Below are 14,980 nucleotides of genomic sequence, written 5' to 3'. Positions count from 1 at the left end.
TAGAGCCAATGTTCTCGTGACACAGGAGGCCATGGCCAGAAGCATGGAGAGCCGCAGTCACCACTACATCCTAGAGCCTGTGTGCGCATCTGCCCTCTTGAAAAGAAACTGCTCCAAGGAGCCCCTGAGGTCCCGGCACAGCCCTCGGATTGAATGTGACATTCAGCTGGAGACTATTCCCTTGAAGCTGTCCCAGGTACATTTTCCTCCCAGAGGCTCAGACCCCCACTTAGTTTTGGATTTGATTTGGTGTTTTTTTTTTTTTTTTTTTTTTTTTTTTGAGACAGAGTTTCTCTGTGCAGCTTTAACACCAGTTCTGGCACTTCCTCGTAGACCAGGCTAGCCTCGATCTCATAGAGATCCGAGTGCTGGGCCAAAGGTGTGCACCACCACCCTCCGACTTGATTTGGTGTCTGTAAGTGCTGAGCAAAGAACATAGGAGAACTAAGTAGCTGACGGAGCATGCCTCATGCTAATGCTTTGGTTACTGGATTTCAGCTCAGCAGAATGAGGTGTTCTAGTTAGATCTAGTTCTTAACTGAGACGAAGAACCAATTCCATCCTCATCTAGTGTCTCTTACTCTCTAACAAAGCTACAGTACCGGCAGATCATGGGATTCCTCAAGGAGCTGGAGCGGAAGGAGAGGCAGGTGAAATTCCGCAAGTGGAAACCAAAAGTGGCCGTATCCAAGAAGTAAGGGCACCTCTGCATGTTACCCATAATGCATCTTGCAGCAGCATGATTTCCTTACATAGATCGGAAATATGGCTCCCCGTCCTTCACATATGACTGCAGAAAAAGGGGCAGTCGGCTTAACTTTGGTACAGTTAGTTTTCAGTTTTAAAATGTGGGAATGTGTTACCTATGAGGAAATAGAAATAATATCGGGGACAAAAGGGGCATGAAGTGTCCGTTGTCATTATTGATTATCTCTGTTGAGGTAAGATCCACTCTTAGAAAAGATCCTTGGTGTCTCTCAGCAAGCAGATCGCCATTGCTTGGGGACATTTGGTGTGTGGTCAGTCTCTGCTGCACTCTTCAAGCTTCCTTTTCTCTGTCCTCCGGTCTGTTGGGTCCACATTCTGTATGTCGTGCTCTCTGACAGAGCAAGCATCAATCCTCTTTCTTAAAAATATATTTCAATTTAAGTTACATTTGTATGTGTGTACGTGATTGTGTACGCACATGAGTGCAGGAGCCCACAGAGACCAGGAAAGGGCATCGGGTTGGACTAGAATTAAAGGCAGTTGTGAGCTGCCTGATGTAGTTGCTGGAAACTGAACTCTGGTCTTCCATAAGGACAATATGCTTTATTTGTTTGTGACAGAGTCTTCTTATGTAGCCCTGGATGTTCTGGAACTTACTATTTAGATCAGACTGTCTTCAAACTCCCAGTTTGTGCCACCATGCCCAGCCTCAGTACGTGCTCATAGTTACTGACATGTTTCCTGCCCTATAAATCCTCTCTTCATGTTACAGTGATACATCTGACCGGTCTGACATGTAAACCTTTTTAAAGATGTCATGTGTGTGTAGTATGTCCTTGGAAACTCAGTTAAATCTGTAGTGGTCAAGTCCGTGGTGACTTGCCGTGCTGCCCGCAGCATTGTAGTGGCTTTATTCGGAGGAGTAACAAACACATTGTCACGATTGTTGCAGCTGTCGAGAATGGTGGTATTTTGCCTTGAACGCTAACTTGTATGAGATCAGAGAGCAGAGGAAGTGTTGGACCTGGGATTTCTTGTTGCATCGTGCCCGAGATGCTGTGTTTTACACGGACAGATATTTCAACAAGTTAAAAGGAGGTGTGCTGTCTGCAGATGACAAGGTGAGTGGGCTGCTTGCTTATAATTTTTTTCTTGATTTGTTTGGTTTTGAGACAGCATTGCATGTAGCCCAGGTTGTCCTCAGACTCTATGTAGCTCAGGCTGGTTTTGAACTCCTCATACTTCTGTCTCTATTCTCTGTAGTCCTGGGATTACAGGCATGAGCCACCAGTCTTAGCTAAGACTATTTTCTCACAGGCTGAATAAAAAAGCTGAGTCTGTGAAGTTACAAAGTCCCTGCTGGGGACACAGTTTGATAGGCTAGTGTTGGGCTCATTAGAGTGAGAACTCCTTGGAAGGTAGTGAGCCTCATCTCGGCCAGAAGTGTTTTCCTTCACCCTCCTCAGCTCCCTGAGAAGAGCCACGAGGTAGGAGGAAGCAGAAATGGCCATAGCCCTGCCATGCCTCTCCTGGTACAGTATGCCGTTCTGTGCACGCAGTTCAGGGAGACTCATGGAGTCACCAGTGTCTCTTCCAGTCCTGCACCTAGTCTAACTGTTAGTCTGTAAGTAATTTCTGTGGCCTTTGGCCTACATATTCTATAATCCTAGCTGCCTCGGCTGACTGTTGGTGGTAGAAGAGAAGCCAGAGTGGGTGACAGAGGGGAGAAGGGCTGTTAGCCTGTCTGAGTTATTCTAGGCTAGACACCTAGAAGCAGCCCTGCTGGATCCCTGTCCTGGCCCCACCCCTTCCGCCCCCGGGAAAGGGAAGGCAGTGAGAATGCTTTATTTTAACCCTTAACTGTCCAGCCTTTGAGAATGGCTCAGAGTGTTCTTTGTGTTTTGGTTCGGGTAATTTCTAATGGATTATTCCTCTAGGGGACCTTTGTGAACAAAAAGGAACAGTGCTTCCCTGGATGGTCCCCAGGGCCCGTCCTGCCAGCATGCTGAGGCCATGGCCCTCACCCGCCTATTGCTGTCTTCAGCGGTGTCTGACATGGCTACCAACAATAGGCACCTTGTGGAAAGGATAGATAGATGTTCTGATTGCTTTTCTTGAAGGCAAAGTCAGGGTACTACAAGCAAGAGTCTGAGTGAGTGCTGAGGTGGCCAAGTAGCAGCAGCTCTGTAAGCTGTGGACAGGCGCTGTCAATGTGTTCTTCTAATGTTAGCAAACAAGGCATTATTTAGGGTGGGTGATCTTACTCTCTTAAAAAAGAAAATGACAGAATAGTTGTCACTACTGCGGTTTACTAACTAGTGGAAAGCACGTGGAAATGACCACACCCTTGCTAATTGTGCAGATGAGAGCTAGTGCCAGATCACCCATACTGTGTGAGCTGGGCCTTCAGCTTCCTCTTCGAAGGTGGGGACAGTGAATGATAATGTGGCTTGTGACTGTGTCAGCGCTGTGTGAGAGGGTGACTCGGCAGCCACGCCCCCCCCCAAGTGTGTTCTCATTGTTCTGCCTGCTCCCACTAGCTCTAGGGGTTCTTTGAGAACAAGTAACCTCTGCTGAATTGTAGGGGACCCCTTGTAAGCCAGAGGCAGCTTCCCAAGGTGTTGGTCAATGGTTACTGATTCTCACCTTCAGGGAGGTGTTGGGGCTAGTGTACTGATGAAGGTGCTCACTTCTTTTTGTTTTTGTTTTTTGTTTTTTGAGACACGGTTTCTCTGTATTGCTTTGGAGCCTGTCCTGGAACTCGCTCTGTAGACCAGGCTGGCTTCGAACTGGCAGAGATCCTCTTGCCTCTGCCTCCCAAGTGCTGAGATTAAAGGCGTGCACCACCAACACCTGGCAAGAATTTCATACAATGTATTGTGACTTTTATTTATTCTTTTTAGATATTTCTTTTTTTGAGACAGAGTTTCTCTGTGTAACATTTCTGGCTGTCCTGGAACTTGCTTTGTAGACCAGGCTGACCTCGAACTCACTGAGATCCACCTGCCTCTGCCTCCCTAGTGCTGGGATTAAAGGTGTGCGCCACCACCTGGTGTGAAGGTTCTCACTTCCTGCAGCTCTGCAGTGTCCGGGTTTCATTTTGTCCCAAACAGGAGGAGATGTGTCGCATTGAGGAGGAACAGAGCTTTGAGGAACTGAAGATTCTGCGAGAACTGGTTCATGACCGATTTCACAAACAGGAGGAGCTAGCGGAGGTGAGGAGTCTGTTTAGGAGGGGTCACTGGGTCCCAGCGCACTCTGAGCCCTTCACTATAGTATCAATATGCTCACGTTTGTGTGGGACACATGGCAGTGGCAACCAATGGCACAGCCCAGCCCACATCTGTCTGTAGGTCTTCATATCTGCCTCTTTGTGATTACAGAGTCTTCGAGAGCCTCAGTTTGATTCTCCAGGAGCCTCACCTGGTGACCCGGACGCCAGCGGAGGCAGTGGGATGCTCCAGTACCTGCAGTCCTGGTTTCCAGGGTGGGGAGGCTGGTATGGACAGCAGAGCCCTGAGGGGAAGGCAGTGGAGGGACTGCCAGCCGAGTCACATGAGCACTGGACCCCTGAAGAGATCTTGGGTACGTTGGGAGTCTGTCTGCACCCGCTCTCTCAGCCAGAGTGAAGGGTTAGGCGCTAAATGTCCTGCTTTTGTGCAACAGCTTGAGAGGTCATTTCTAGACTTAACCAAGGGAGACGACATTTGGACAGCAGCCTGTTATGCAGAGGTAGAGGGAGGACACTCGGACAGATGTGAGTGGCAGCCGTTGTCAGAGAACTAAATCTGAGCTTGCTCACAAACATTCTGTGACTTGATTCCAGTCTAGAGGCCTACTGTAGTCCTGTGCTGCCACTGTGAGCCCATACAAACAAGGGACTGTTTAAGTTAAATTGCACTAGCGGAATTGGCCACATGTGTGGTGCTGCCTGGTAGCCGCATGTGGGTGGTAGCCGCTGTCCTATAGTCCCCATGTCTTTGGGTTCTTGCCGGAAGGAGGGAAACCTGGCTCAGCAGCATCTTCTCAGTCAGGGTGTCTTGCTCTTTGATCTCCATGTTTTCTCTTAAGCTCGTTCTCCCTTGCCTTGTAGGCACCGAGGAGTTTTTTGACCCCACTGTGGATGCCTCGTGTATGAACACCTACACAAAGCGAGATCACGTCTTTGCCAAACTGAACGTGCAGCTCCAGCGGGGCACGGTGACTCTCCTGCACAAGGAGCAGGGTGCTGCTCATGCCAGCGAGAGCGCGTTCATGCAGCTTGAGTTCTCAGGTACTGCCGAGAGCCTCTAGAGTCAACAGGCCATCTGTTTTCATCACCCATGGCAGTTAGCGTCTGTGAGAAAAGTTGGGGCTGGAGAGATGCCTCAGAGCTAAGAGTGCACACTGCTCTGGCAGGAGACCCGAGTTTGGTCCCCAACACCCATGTCATGAGGTCACCAAGGGATTTGTCTTAGTTAGGTTTCTATTGCTGTGATGAAAACACTGACCAAACTCTACTAGGGGAGGAGAGGATGGTCGTCACAGGAAATCAAGGCAGGAACCTGAGGCGGGACCTGAAGCAGAGGCCATGGGGGAACATCTCTTGCTAGCTTATTCCTTCTGGCTTGCTCAGTCTGCTTTCTTATATACCCAGGGCCACCCACAAGTGGACTGGGCATTTGTGTGTGTGTGTGTGTGTGTGTGTGTGTATGCATGCATGTGTGTGTTCAAATTTCATGGAAAATTTACTTCCTAGTGTCAAATAGTTCTCTGTAAAATATATCTACTATTTCTAGGCATAAAACACCTTAGGCCTTGGGTCATAATACCATCTCTTTTGTTTATCTTCTATAGATGTCAAACTTCTAGCAGAGTCTCTTCCTCGAAGAAACTCCTCCTTGCTTTTAGTCCGGTTGGGTGGATTGTTCCTCCGAGATCTGGCTACGGAAGGAACCATGTTTCCTCTCCTGGTCTTCCCTAATCCGGTATGTCTTGCAGTGGCATGGCTAGTACATATGGGTGTCAGTGTGTATTGTAATGTGGGGACCAGCACATGTGGGTGTCAGTGTGTATTGCAGAGGTGTGGCTAGCACATCTGGGTGGTGGTATATCATGTCTGTTTTAGGAAATCAGAAGTCCTGTTAACCAGGTTGATGTTGACATTTGATCATTGGAGACAGTGGAACTAGGACCTTTGTTGACTTTGTTGGAGGGGAAATGTTGGTGACCTGTGTGACTGCCTGTTTCCTCTCCATGCTGTAGCCACTGTGGAAGTGATTGTCTACCTGGGAATAAAGCCAGGATCACCATTGCTGTTTGCATTCAGGCTAACACTTGAGTCTTTCTCATGTCTAACAGCTATACTCACAACCTACTGTTAATGTGAAATCTCATCTTTCCAGGAATCCAAAAGGGAACTGTCTTAAGTCTTTTATATGTGTTCAGTTTCATATGTAATATTCTTTACCAGCTCTGGGATCGTCAGTCCTATTAAGCTGTCAAAGATATAGTCTAAATAGCTGAATATTTACCCATTCACTCTGTCCATTCCATACTTTTTGAATGTTCTTAGAGAGTGTGGGAGGGTGGACTTAAAGTTTAAAAGCTTATCAATACTTAATATGCATTGACAATTCTTTAGATGCACTGGGTACCACACAGCATATTGTCTGCTCAGGCAAATGGCCCAGTAGTGCATGGATGTGGTAAAACTCGGTGTGAAGGGGTTTTGAGTCATGTGTGCAAGGCAAGGTGTGCAAGGGGAAGGGACAGTGCACTGTCCCCCCCTGCCCACTGAAGCCTGTTTTGTCTGTGTTTAATAGCAGAAAGAAGTTGGCAGAGTCTCACAGTCTTTTGGCCTTCAAACTGCATCGGCAGACAGACATGATCAATACCCTGGTAATTTTTCATTTGTTCTTAAAACCAATCCTTAAAAGAAATCATTATTACTGCTCAGCAGCCTTTGATTTCTATTGTGTACATAGTGGTTTGCCAGGTAGAACCATGTTGTGCAGGGAGGCAGTCTGGTACTCTCCAAGTGGGACTGTGTTCCTCTGGTGTCACTAGAGTAGCTTTGCAAGGCTCCTGGGCCTTGGTTTGCATTAGGAGAATAAATACAGTAGCCTAGCTGTCATGATTCCTATTAAAAATTAGACTCAGTCCTCATTCAGCTTTATTTTGGAAATCTGCATAATTGTGAACCGACTAGAAAGAATTTAGAAAATATCTTTTTTCCCAGAATGCTTTGCAGGCTTGTATGGGTATGGTGGTTGTTTTTGCTGCTTTCCACTCTTCTGTTCTTTCCTTTAGCTGCAGACCCAGACAATCCAGTCTTTGAGATGCTCTATGAGAGGAACCCAGTGCACAGCCAATTTGAGAGGCGGCTACATGTCAGCACGAGGCCCTTGAACATCATCTACAACCCACAGGCTATTAAAAAAGTGGCAGACTTTTTCTACAAGGGAAAGGTTCATACCTCAGGTTAACTTTTTTTGTTTGTTTGATCCTATGTTACCTTTGGAAAAAAAAAATCTCCTTTTGGGTCATTGCTGGTGCTCTGGACGAGATTGTAATGCGTTTGGATGACCTGGTATTGCGGCAAGAGCTGCTGTACGAGTGGCAGGATTGTGTGTGGATACAGAGTCAGTGTCCTTTGCCGGTGTCCTTCCCATGTCCCTTTAGGATGCACCTTTTCATCCTTCATCCTGGGAGAGCAGTCTCTTTGGTCAGCCAGGATGTTTTAACTTGATGGTCTGAGGTAGAATGTTTGATGATTTTTTTTCTAGATGGCAGCATCTATTTTTGTTTTGTTTTTCACTTGATTTAGACTGTAGGGCTCTAAGTATCAGTGTTGGTGCACTTATGACTTCCTTTAATTCCCAAGGAGGTTGAGGTAGTTAGAGAACAACAGGGAGTCTTGTTAAACAGACTCTGCCTCTTTCCTCCTTGCTCACTGTGAAGCTCTTTAGTCTTTTAACAAGTTGTGAGGCTTTTCATATCAACAATAGTTATGTGTGACCTGGCTGACATTTTCCCTTCAATACAATATTTTGCTTTATAATGATTTTGAAGTACAGTAGTTTGGAGTTTTCAGAAATGTTTCTAGGGACGCTAATAAGTTAGGTGGCCTTCCCTCATGCACCTCCCATGCCCTTAAGGCTGTCCACCATTCCCTCTTGCCTTCTCCTGGATGTCGTATAGTGAGCCATTTCAGAGTAATGAGCTGTTTTTAACTGGGCAGTGGTGGTGCATGCTTTAATCCCAGCACTTGGATCTCTGAGGCAAGTGGATCTCTGAGTTTGAGGCCAGCCTGGCTTACAGAGCAAGTTCCAGGACAACCAAGGCTACACAGAGAAACCCTGTCTCAAAAGCAAAGCAAAGCAAAACAAAACAAAGCAAAAAAAGAGCTGTTTTGGCCACAGATTCTGGGTGAGAGCAGAGTGACTGTTTTATTGGCCTAGTTACTTGCAAGTTCTGACGTCTTGTGCCTTTCCAATCTTGCAGGTTTTGGTTATCAGTCTGAGCTTGAGTTGAGGGTAGCTGAAGCTGCTCGAAGACAATATAACAAGCTGAAGATGCAGACCAAGGCTGAGATCCGACAGACTCTTGACCGGTTGCTTGTGGGAGATTTTATTGTAAGTAGCTTTGTGTGATTTGGTTTGGGGACAGGAGAGGTGACCATAATTTCTGACAAGTTTATGACCTGTAGTAGATAAACTTGATCGTATCAGTTATGCCAACTAGGTAACCCCCCCCCCCAAAAGAAGGAAATCCATAATTATATCTAGTGTAAAACAACAGCCCATGTCTTTTCCATTTTGTTTTTCTGAGAGGATGGCCTGAACTAGCTCTTGTAGACCAGGCTGGTTTCAAACTCACCGAGATCCACCTGCCTCTGCCTCCTGAGTGCTGGGATCAAAGGTGTGCGCTACCACCTCCCAGCATTCCATTAGTGGTTAAATTAAGTAAATGAATAATGCTGACCAGATCATGGTTTCTTTGCTCTGAGGGTACTTTATAGACTTGCCTGGATGCGTCTTCAAAACTAATCTACCAATAGTTCACATAAGAACCTTCTTCTTACTATTATTATACTTTCAGTAGAACAGTGCTTGGTTTGTGGTGGTGACTTTGTGTGGATAGAGAACCAAGAAGTGCTTAATTGTCCAGAAAGGCAGTTTCTGACTATGGGCATGGTAATGCACTGCCTGGGCATGACATTAGATGGTGCTGTTAGACAAGTGTGGCTCTGAGACCCCTGTAGAACCAGTTGTAGATAGAAGGTTGGCAGTGATGTTCCAGGTCAAATGCCTAAGGACTTGTGGTGGGGGTATTAATCTTGTTTTCCTGTGGGGTGTGTGTGTGTGTTTCAGCATCAATTATAGCTATCAGTGCTTTCCTGTTATCTTCAAAAAAGAGGGTTCTTTCTTTTTTTTCTCTAATTTGTATTAAATTTTTTGCCTATAATATATTTTGACCATATTATTTCTCGTTCTCCCAACTCCTCCCAGATCCTCCCCACATCCCTACTCATCTAACTTTGTTATTTCTCTCTATCTCAAAACAAAATAAAACCCAACAAATGAAAATTAAACAACCTAATAAGACAAGACAAGACAAAAGAAACACACACACCATGGAGTCTGCTTTGTGTTGGGTTACTGCTCTTGGGCATGAACCACTGTGGAGTGGGTGATAGACACTCAGTGACACTCCACTAGAGAAAACTGATTCCATTCCCAGCAAGCATCAGTTGCAAACAGCTCCTTGTTTGGGGGGTGGGACATCTCAGCGATGGGCTTTTGTCTGGTTTCAACCTGTGCAGGCAGGTCTAGTGGGTACTGTCATGGTCTCTGTGTGTTCCCATGGATACCAGTCCTGCTGTGCCTGGGAATCTGTTTCCTTGCAGCCATCCACCACTTCTATCTCTTATACAATATTTCTTCTGCTTCCTCCTTCACAGAGACCCTTGAGTCTTAGGGAAGGGCATCTTCTCTAGGGTTGGATGCTCCAAAGTCTCTCACTTTTTTGCACTGTCCAGTTGTGGGTCTCAGTGTTAATTACCATCTATGCAAAAAGAATCTTCTCTGGTGAGGGTTCAGTGATGTGCCGAAACTATGGTACAGTGTGACATTAGGGGTCATTTTATTGCTGTGTTCCTTTAGCAGAATAATAGTAGTAGGTTTTCCCTTAGCCTTTACTACATACATACATGTAATTAAAGCCAGTTTTAATCAGAAAGAACAATGTACCAATTCATGACTTGCTGTATTATTTCTGTTACAAATATTAGAAAGTATATATATTTCCCTCAAGATACTTTAGCATGAAAGTTTACTTATTTGTTTGTTTATTTACTTATTGGTTTTTCAAGACAGGGTTTCTTTGTGTAACAGCTTTGGCTGTTCTTTGTATACCTTTGTATACTAGACGGGCCTTGAACTCACAGAGATCCACCTGCCTCTGCCTCCCAAGTGCTGCCTGGTAAAAGTTCATGATTACCAGTGTCTATAAGTAAATAAAAGTTTTCTGATTTCAACTTTAATTTGTATTTCATGATTTCTATGATCCTACAAAGTATTAAGCCCTCTTACCCTATGGATCATCAATCAGTACAAACAACTCCTCGGTTTAGTAATTTGCTAATTTTTTCTCTCTATTTCAAACATTGAACTATGGTAATGTTGCCAGCCAGCAAGTGTAAGTGTGTTGTGTTATAGTCCTGAGGACTGGCATCCTGGCTGGGGTTTCAGGAATGTTTAGATACCTCCAGAAAACTGCTCGGCAGTCACAGTTAGCAGTGATAAAATGGAGTAGCTCAGGTTAGCCTTGAACCTTGGTCCTCCTGCCTCCTGAGTTCTGGGGTTACAGCTGGCTTACAACTGAGTTTTATTTTACCTTTACAGGAGGAAAGTAAGCGGTGGACTGTTCGGCTGGACATTTCTGCCCCTCAGGTGATATTTCCAGATGATTTCACCTTCAAGAATCCTGTGCTGGTTGTTTTAGATCTTGGAAGAATGCTCCTGACCAACACCCAAGGTAGAGTGTCAGTGTAAGGTCGCAAAGACCTGTCTCAGTGCACTGGTCTGAGAGCATCACCAACTAAAGCTGGGCAGGGGTTTTCATAACATTTTTAAACTCTGAAGTTTGGGGTCTGGAGAGGTGGCTCAGTGGTTAAGAACACTTGCTGCTTTTACAGAGGACCTGGGTTCAGTTCCCAGCAGCTACATGGTGGCTTACAGCCATCCTTAATTCTAGTTCTAGGGGTCCCACATTCTCTTCTGACCACTATGAGTACCAGGCGTGTATGTGGTATACAGACATGCATGTGGGCAAAAACCAAATAAAAACCTCCAAAGTTCAGAGTCCACCAACCCATCCCTTTGGTTTAGGCTGTTGCCGTCTCTTTTTCTCTGTCCTCCTCCTCTCCTTTCTTCCTCTCTCCCTCTCTTTCTTTTTGTTTTTTTGAGACAGGGTTTCTCTGTGTAGCTTTGGATCTTGTCCTGGAGCTCGCTCTGTGAACCAGGCTGGCCTTGAACTCACAGAGCTCTGCCTGCCTCTGCCTCTGGAGTCCTGGAATTAACAGTATGTACCACCACTGCCAGGCTCATGGGTTGCTTCTTTAGTACTAAGGAGATACAATTCACATTTCAAAATGTCCTGTTCAGCCAGGCTGAATCTAAACCCAGTGGCAGCCCCTAACTTCTCTTCCCTCTGCTTTGTTTCTTTGTAACCAACCTTGCTCTTTTTTTTTTTTTTTTTTTTTTTTAATCCTTATATGTTTATCTGTTCTAAACATTTCATGCTTGTGGAATATTTGCCTTTTTAATTTAATTGAGTACTTTCAAGGTTCATCCATGTTGCTGCTGCTGCTGTTGGTGGTGGTGTGTGCGCACACACACATCAACATTGCATTTGTGGCAGCTAGGGAAAATTTTGTGCTGTTGGTTTTCTCCTTCCACCTTTCCGTGCCAGACAAGGACATTGTGTAGAACAAGAATAGAAGAGGAACAAACACTACAACAAAGGGAGGTGTGTCTAAGTTTGCAGAGCGCCATGGGAGAGTTGTGTGAGCAGCCCTGTTAGTGTCAGGGTACAAAGATACACAGTGTTATTCCTGACATTTTCATCCACTCAGAAAAATCTCAGCTTGGTGGAAGCTTTCTTTTTCATTATTATTATTGTTGTTATTAAGTTTTGGTTTTATGAGACAGGGACCTAGCGCTGTAGACCAGGCTGGTCCTCTGCCTCCCTAGTGCTGGGATTGTCATCATTGTCATCATCATCATCACCTCTGTCATCTGAGGCAGGGTCTCACTCTTTAGGCCTGGTAAAGGCCTGGAACTGACTGTGTAGACCAGGCTGGCCTTGAACTTAAGAGTGATGTCTGTCTGCCTCTGCCTCTGAAGGACTGAAGTATTTCTTATGGTAGAGTTCAGGGTTTTATATCTGTGTCTCCAACTTGTTGAGATTCTTTTTAAATTTTATTTTTTTAATACATATTTATATGAGTTTATATGAACCATATGTGTGTATGAACCTGAAGAGGGCAGAGAGGGCATCTGAGGCCCTGGAACTGGAGTTACAGGTGGTCGTGAGCTGTCATGCGGATGCTGGGAAAATGCTCCTGAGCTCCTAGCTGTCTCTTCAGCCCTCCTTTCTGTAATAAGGGAAGGAGGGAGGGAGGAAATAGCAAACATTTTACTTACTGTCTTTTCATTTTCCCTTCTGGAAGATTCTAGGAGGAAAAGTGGGGATGGGTCAGCTTCTGAAGAGAATCAGTTCAGTGACGATGAATATAAGACCCCCCTTGCCACACCTCCCAGCACCCCACCTCCAGAGCCCACGAGCAGCAACGGGGAGAAAACGCCGCCCTTTTCCAGAGTGGAATTCAGCGAGGAGCAGCTTCAGGCTCATCTGATGAGCACACAGATGTATGAGAGGTACTCCTTGACGTTCATGGACCTCCAGGTCATGGTGGGCCGTGTGAGAGACAACTGGAAGCGTGTGCAGGACATCGATGTGGGGCCAACACACGTGGTGGAGAAGTTCAATGTCCACCTACAGTTAGAACGTCGGCTGATTTACACATCAGACCCCAAGTACCCAGGGGCTGTGCTCTCAGGCAACTTACCAGACTTAAAAATCCACGTCAATGAAGACAAGATATCTGCTCTAAAGAACTGCTTTGCTCTTCTCACCACATCCGAAGTGAAACCCTCTGACACCCAGATCAGAGAGAAGATTTTCCCCCAGGAAGGACCGAGGGGAAGCTTGCAGGATTCAGTAATGAACTTGACCCAGAGCATTGTGATGCTGGAGCAGCACACACGGGAGGTGCTGGTGGAGTCACAGCTCCTCCTAGCGGAATTCAAGGTGAACTGCATGCAGCTTGGTGTAGAGAGCAGTGGCCGCTACATCTCCGTGCTCAAAGTGTTTGGCACCAACGCCCACTTCGTGAAGAGGCCATATGATGCTGAAGTCTCCTTGACTGTTCACGGGCTGCTCCTGGTGGACACCATGCAGACTTATGGTGCTGATTTTGACCTTCTGATGGCTTCACACAAGAACCTGAGTTTTGATATTCCCACAGGAAGCCTCCGGGATAGCAGGGCGCAGTCTCCTGTCCCTGGGTCTAACGTGGCCTTCCTAACTGACGTGGCTGCCCTCAACAACCAATCGGCCACTAGTGTTTCCCTGGAGAAAATTCTCTCCAAAGAACAAGAGTCCCTCATTAAACTGGAGTATCAGTTTGTGAGTTCAGAGTGCCCATCCATGAACTTGGACAGTACACTGCAGGTGATTTCCCTGCAGGTAAATAACTTGGATATCATCTTAAACCCAGAGACAATTGTGGAGCTCATTGGCTTTCTTCAAAAATCCTTCCCTAAGGAGAAGGATGACATGAGCCCTCAGCCTCTGATGGCTGACCTTGAAAGAAACTTCAGAGAACAGGGCACGATGCAGTCGACTTATGAGCAGAACACTGAGGTCGCTGTGGAGATCCACAGACTCAACCTCCTGCTGCTCCGGACAGTGGGGATGGCCGATGGGGAGAGGCAGGGCAGGAAAATTGCAACGGCCAGCATTGGTGGCACCAAAGTGAACTTGTCGATGGGCAGCTCATTTGACATGAGCGGTTCCCTCGGCTGTTTGCAACTCATGGATCTGACACAAGAGAACACGAAGAACCAATATGTCGTCAGCATCGGAAACTCCGTGGGCTACGAGAACATTGTCAGCGACATTGGCTATTTTGAAAGCGTGTTCGTCAGGACGGAAGATGCAGCTCTGACAGAAGCTTTGGGGTTCACATTTGCTGAGAAATCAAAGCAGGAGTGTTTTCTGAGCCTCAAGATGGCATCCTTGCACTATAACCACTCCCCTAAATTCTTGAAGGAGCTGACACTGTCCATGGATGAGCTGGAAGAGAATTTTCGCAGTATGTTGAAAAGTGCAGCCACCAAAGTCACCACAGTATTAGCCACCAAGACTGCCGAGTACAGCGAGATGGTGTCACTCTTCGAAACCCCGAAGAAGACCCGGGAACCCTTTGTCTTGGAGGAGAACGAAATCTACGGGTTTGGCCTGCCTTCCCCTCGGTCGGACACTGTGAAGCTCATCTTGAATATAAACATCGAGTCTCCAGTTGTTTCTATCCCTCGGAGGCCTGGGAGTCCCGAGTTGCTGGTGGGACACTTGGGACAGATATTCATCCAGAATTTTGTGGCAGGAGATGATGAGTCCAGAAGTGACCGGCTGCAGGTGGAAATCAAAGACATTAAACTCTATTCTCTGAATTGCACTCGGCTGGCAGGCAGAGACGGTGCTGGGCCTGAAGTCAGCCGGACGTTTTACCCACCCTCTGGGTCTGCCAGTGCCAACAGTCAGGAGGAGGCTCACTTCACACGACATGATTTCTTTGAATCTTTGCATAGAGGCCAAGGTGAGAAGCAGTGTGTGTAAAGGTTCTCAACCCAGCTCCTGTATACTTGTCCCTAAAAACAACCCAGCCCTTCGTAGCGTTACCTCTGGGTGAGGCGCAAAAAGTCATAGTGGTGTTTTAACAGCGTCATGGAAGGCTGACATGGTTTTACTGTCTCTTTGGACAAATTAAGAATGTACTTTGAGCCGGGCGGTGGTGGTGCACACCTTTGGTCTCAGCACTTGGGAGGCAGAGACAGGTGGATCTCTGTGAGTTCGAGATCAGCCTGGTCTACAGAGAAAGTTCCAGGACAGCCAGGATTGTTACACTGAGAAACCTGGTCTTGGAAAACAAATGGATGTACTT

General features: G+C 46.4%; 1 protein-coding gene across 2 annotated transcripts in view; it reads left to right on the top strand.

The window, feature by feature from the left end:
* Nucleotides 1–14,980, top strand: part of Vps13d (vacuolar protein sorting 13 homolog D) — a 213,117-nt gene that overhangs the window by 22,453 nt on the left and 175,684 nt on the right. The window contains exons 8-19 of one of the 2 annotated variants that reach the window (XM_051173625.1): nt 26–196; nt 594–694; nt 1,661–1,829; nt 3,822–3,923; nt 4,092–4,293; nt 4,802–4,981; nt 5,545–5,675; nt 6,513–6,588; nt 7,000–7,170; nt 8,194–8,324; nt 10,596–10,728; nt 12,425–14,635. In XM_051173625.1, the coding sequence (XP_051029582.1) occupies nt 26–196; nt 594–694; nt 1,661–1,829; nt 3,822–3,923; nt 4,092–4,293; nt 4,802–4,981; nt 5,545–5,675; nt 6,513–6,588; nt 7,000–7,170; nt 8,194–8,324; nt 10,596–10,728; nt 12,425–14,635 (3,778 nt within the window). Of the gene's footprint in view, nt 1–25; nt 197–593; nt 695–1,660; nt 1,830–3,821; nt 3,924–4,091; nt 4,294–4,801; nt 4,982–5,544; nt 5,676–6,512; nt 6,589–6,999; nt 7,171–8,193; nt 8,325–10,595; nt 10,729–12,424; nt 14,636–14,980 lie in introns of those variants that run through there. The other variant, XM_051173624.1, reaches the window with a different exon arrangement.

Source organism: Phodopus roborovskii, unplaced genomic scaffold, assembly GCF_943737965.1.
Source record: "Phodopus roborovskii unplaced genomic scaffold, PHOROB, whole genome shotgun sequence".
Taxonomy (NCBI): Eukaryota; Metazoa; Chordata; class Mammalia; order Rodentia; family Cricetidae; genus Phodopus; species Phodopus roborovskii.
This window is presented reverse-complemented; position numbering and strand designations above follow the sequence as displayed.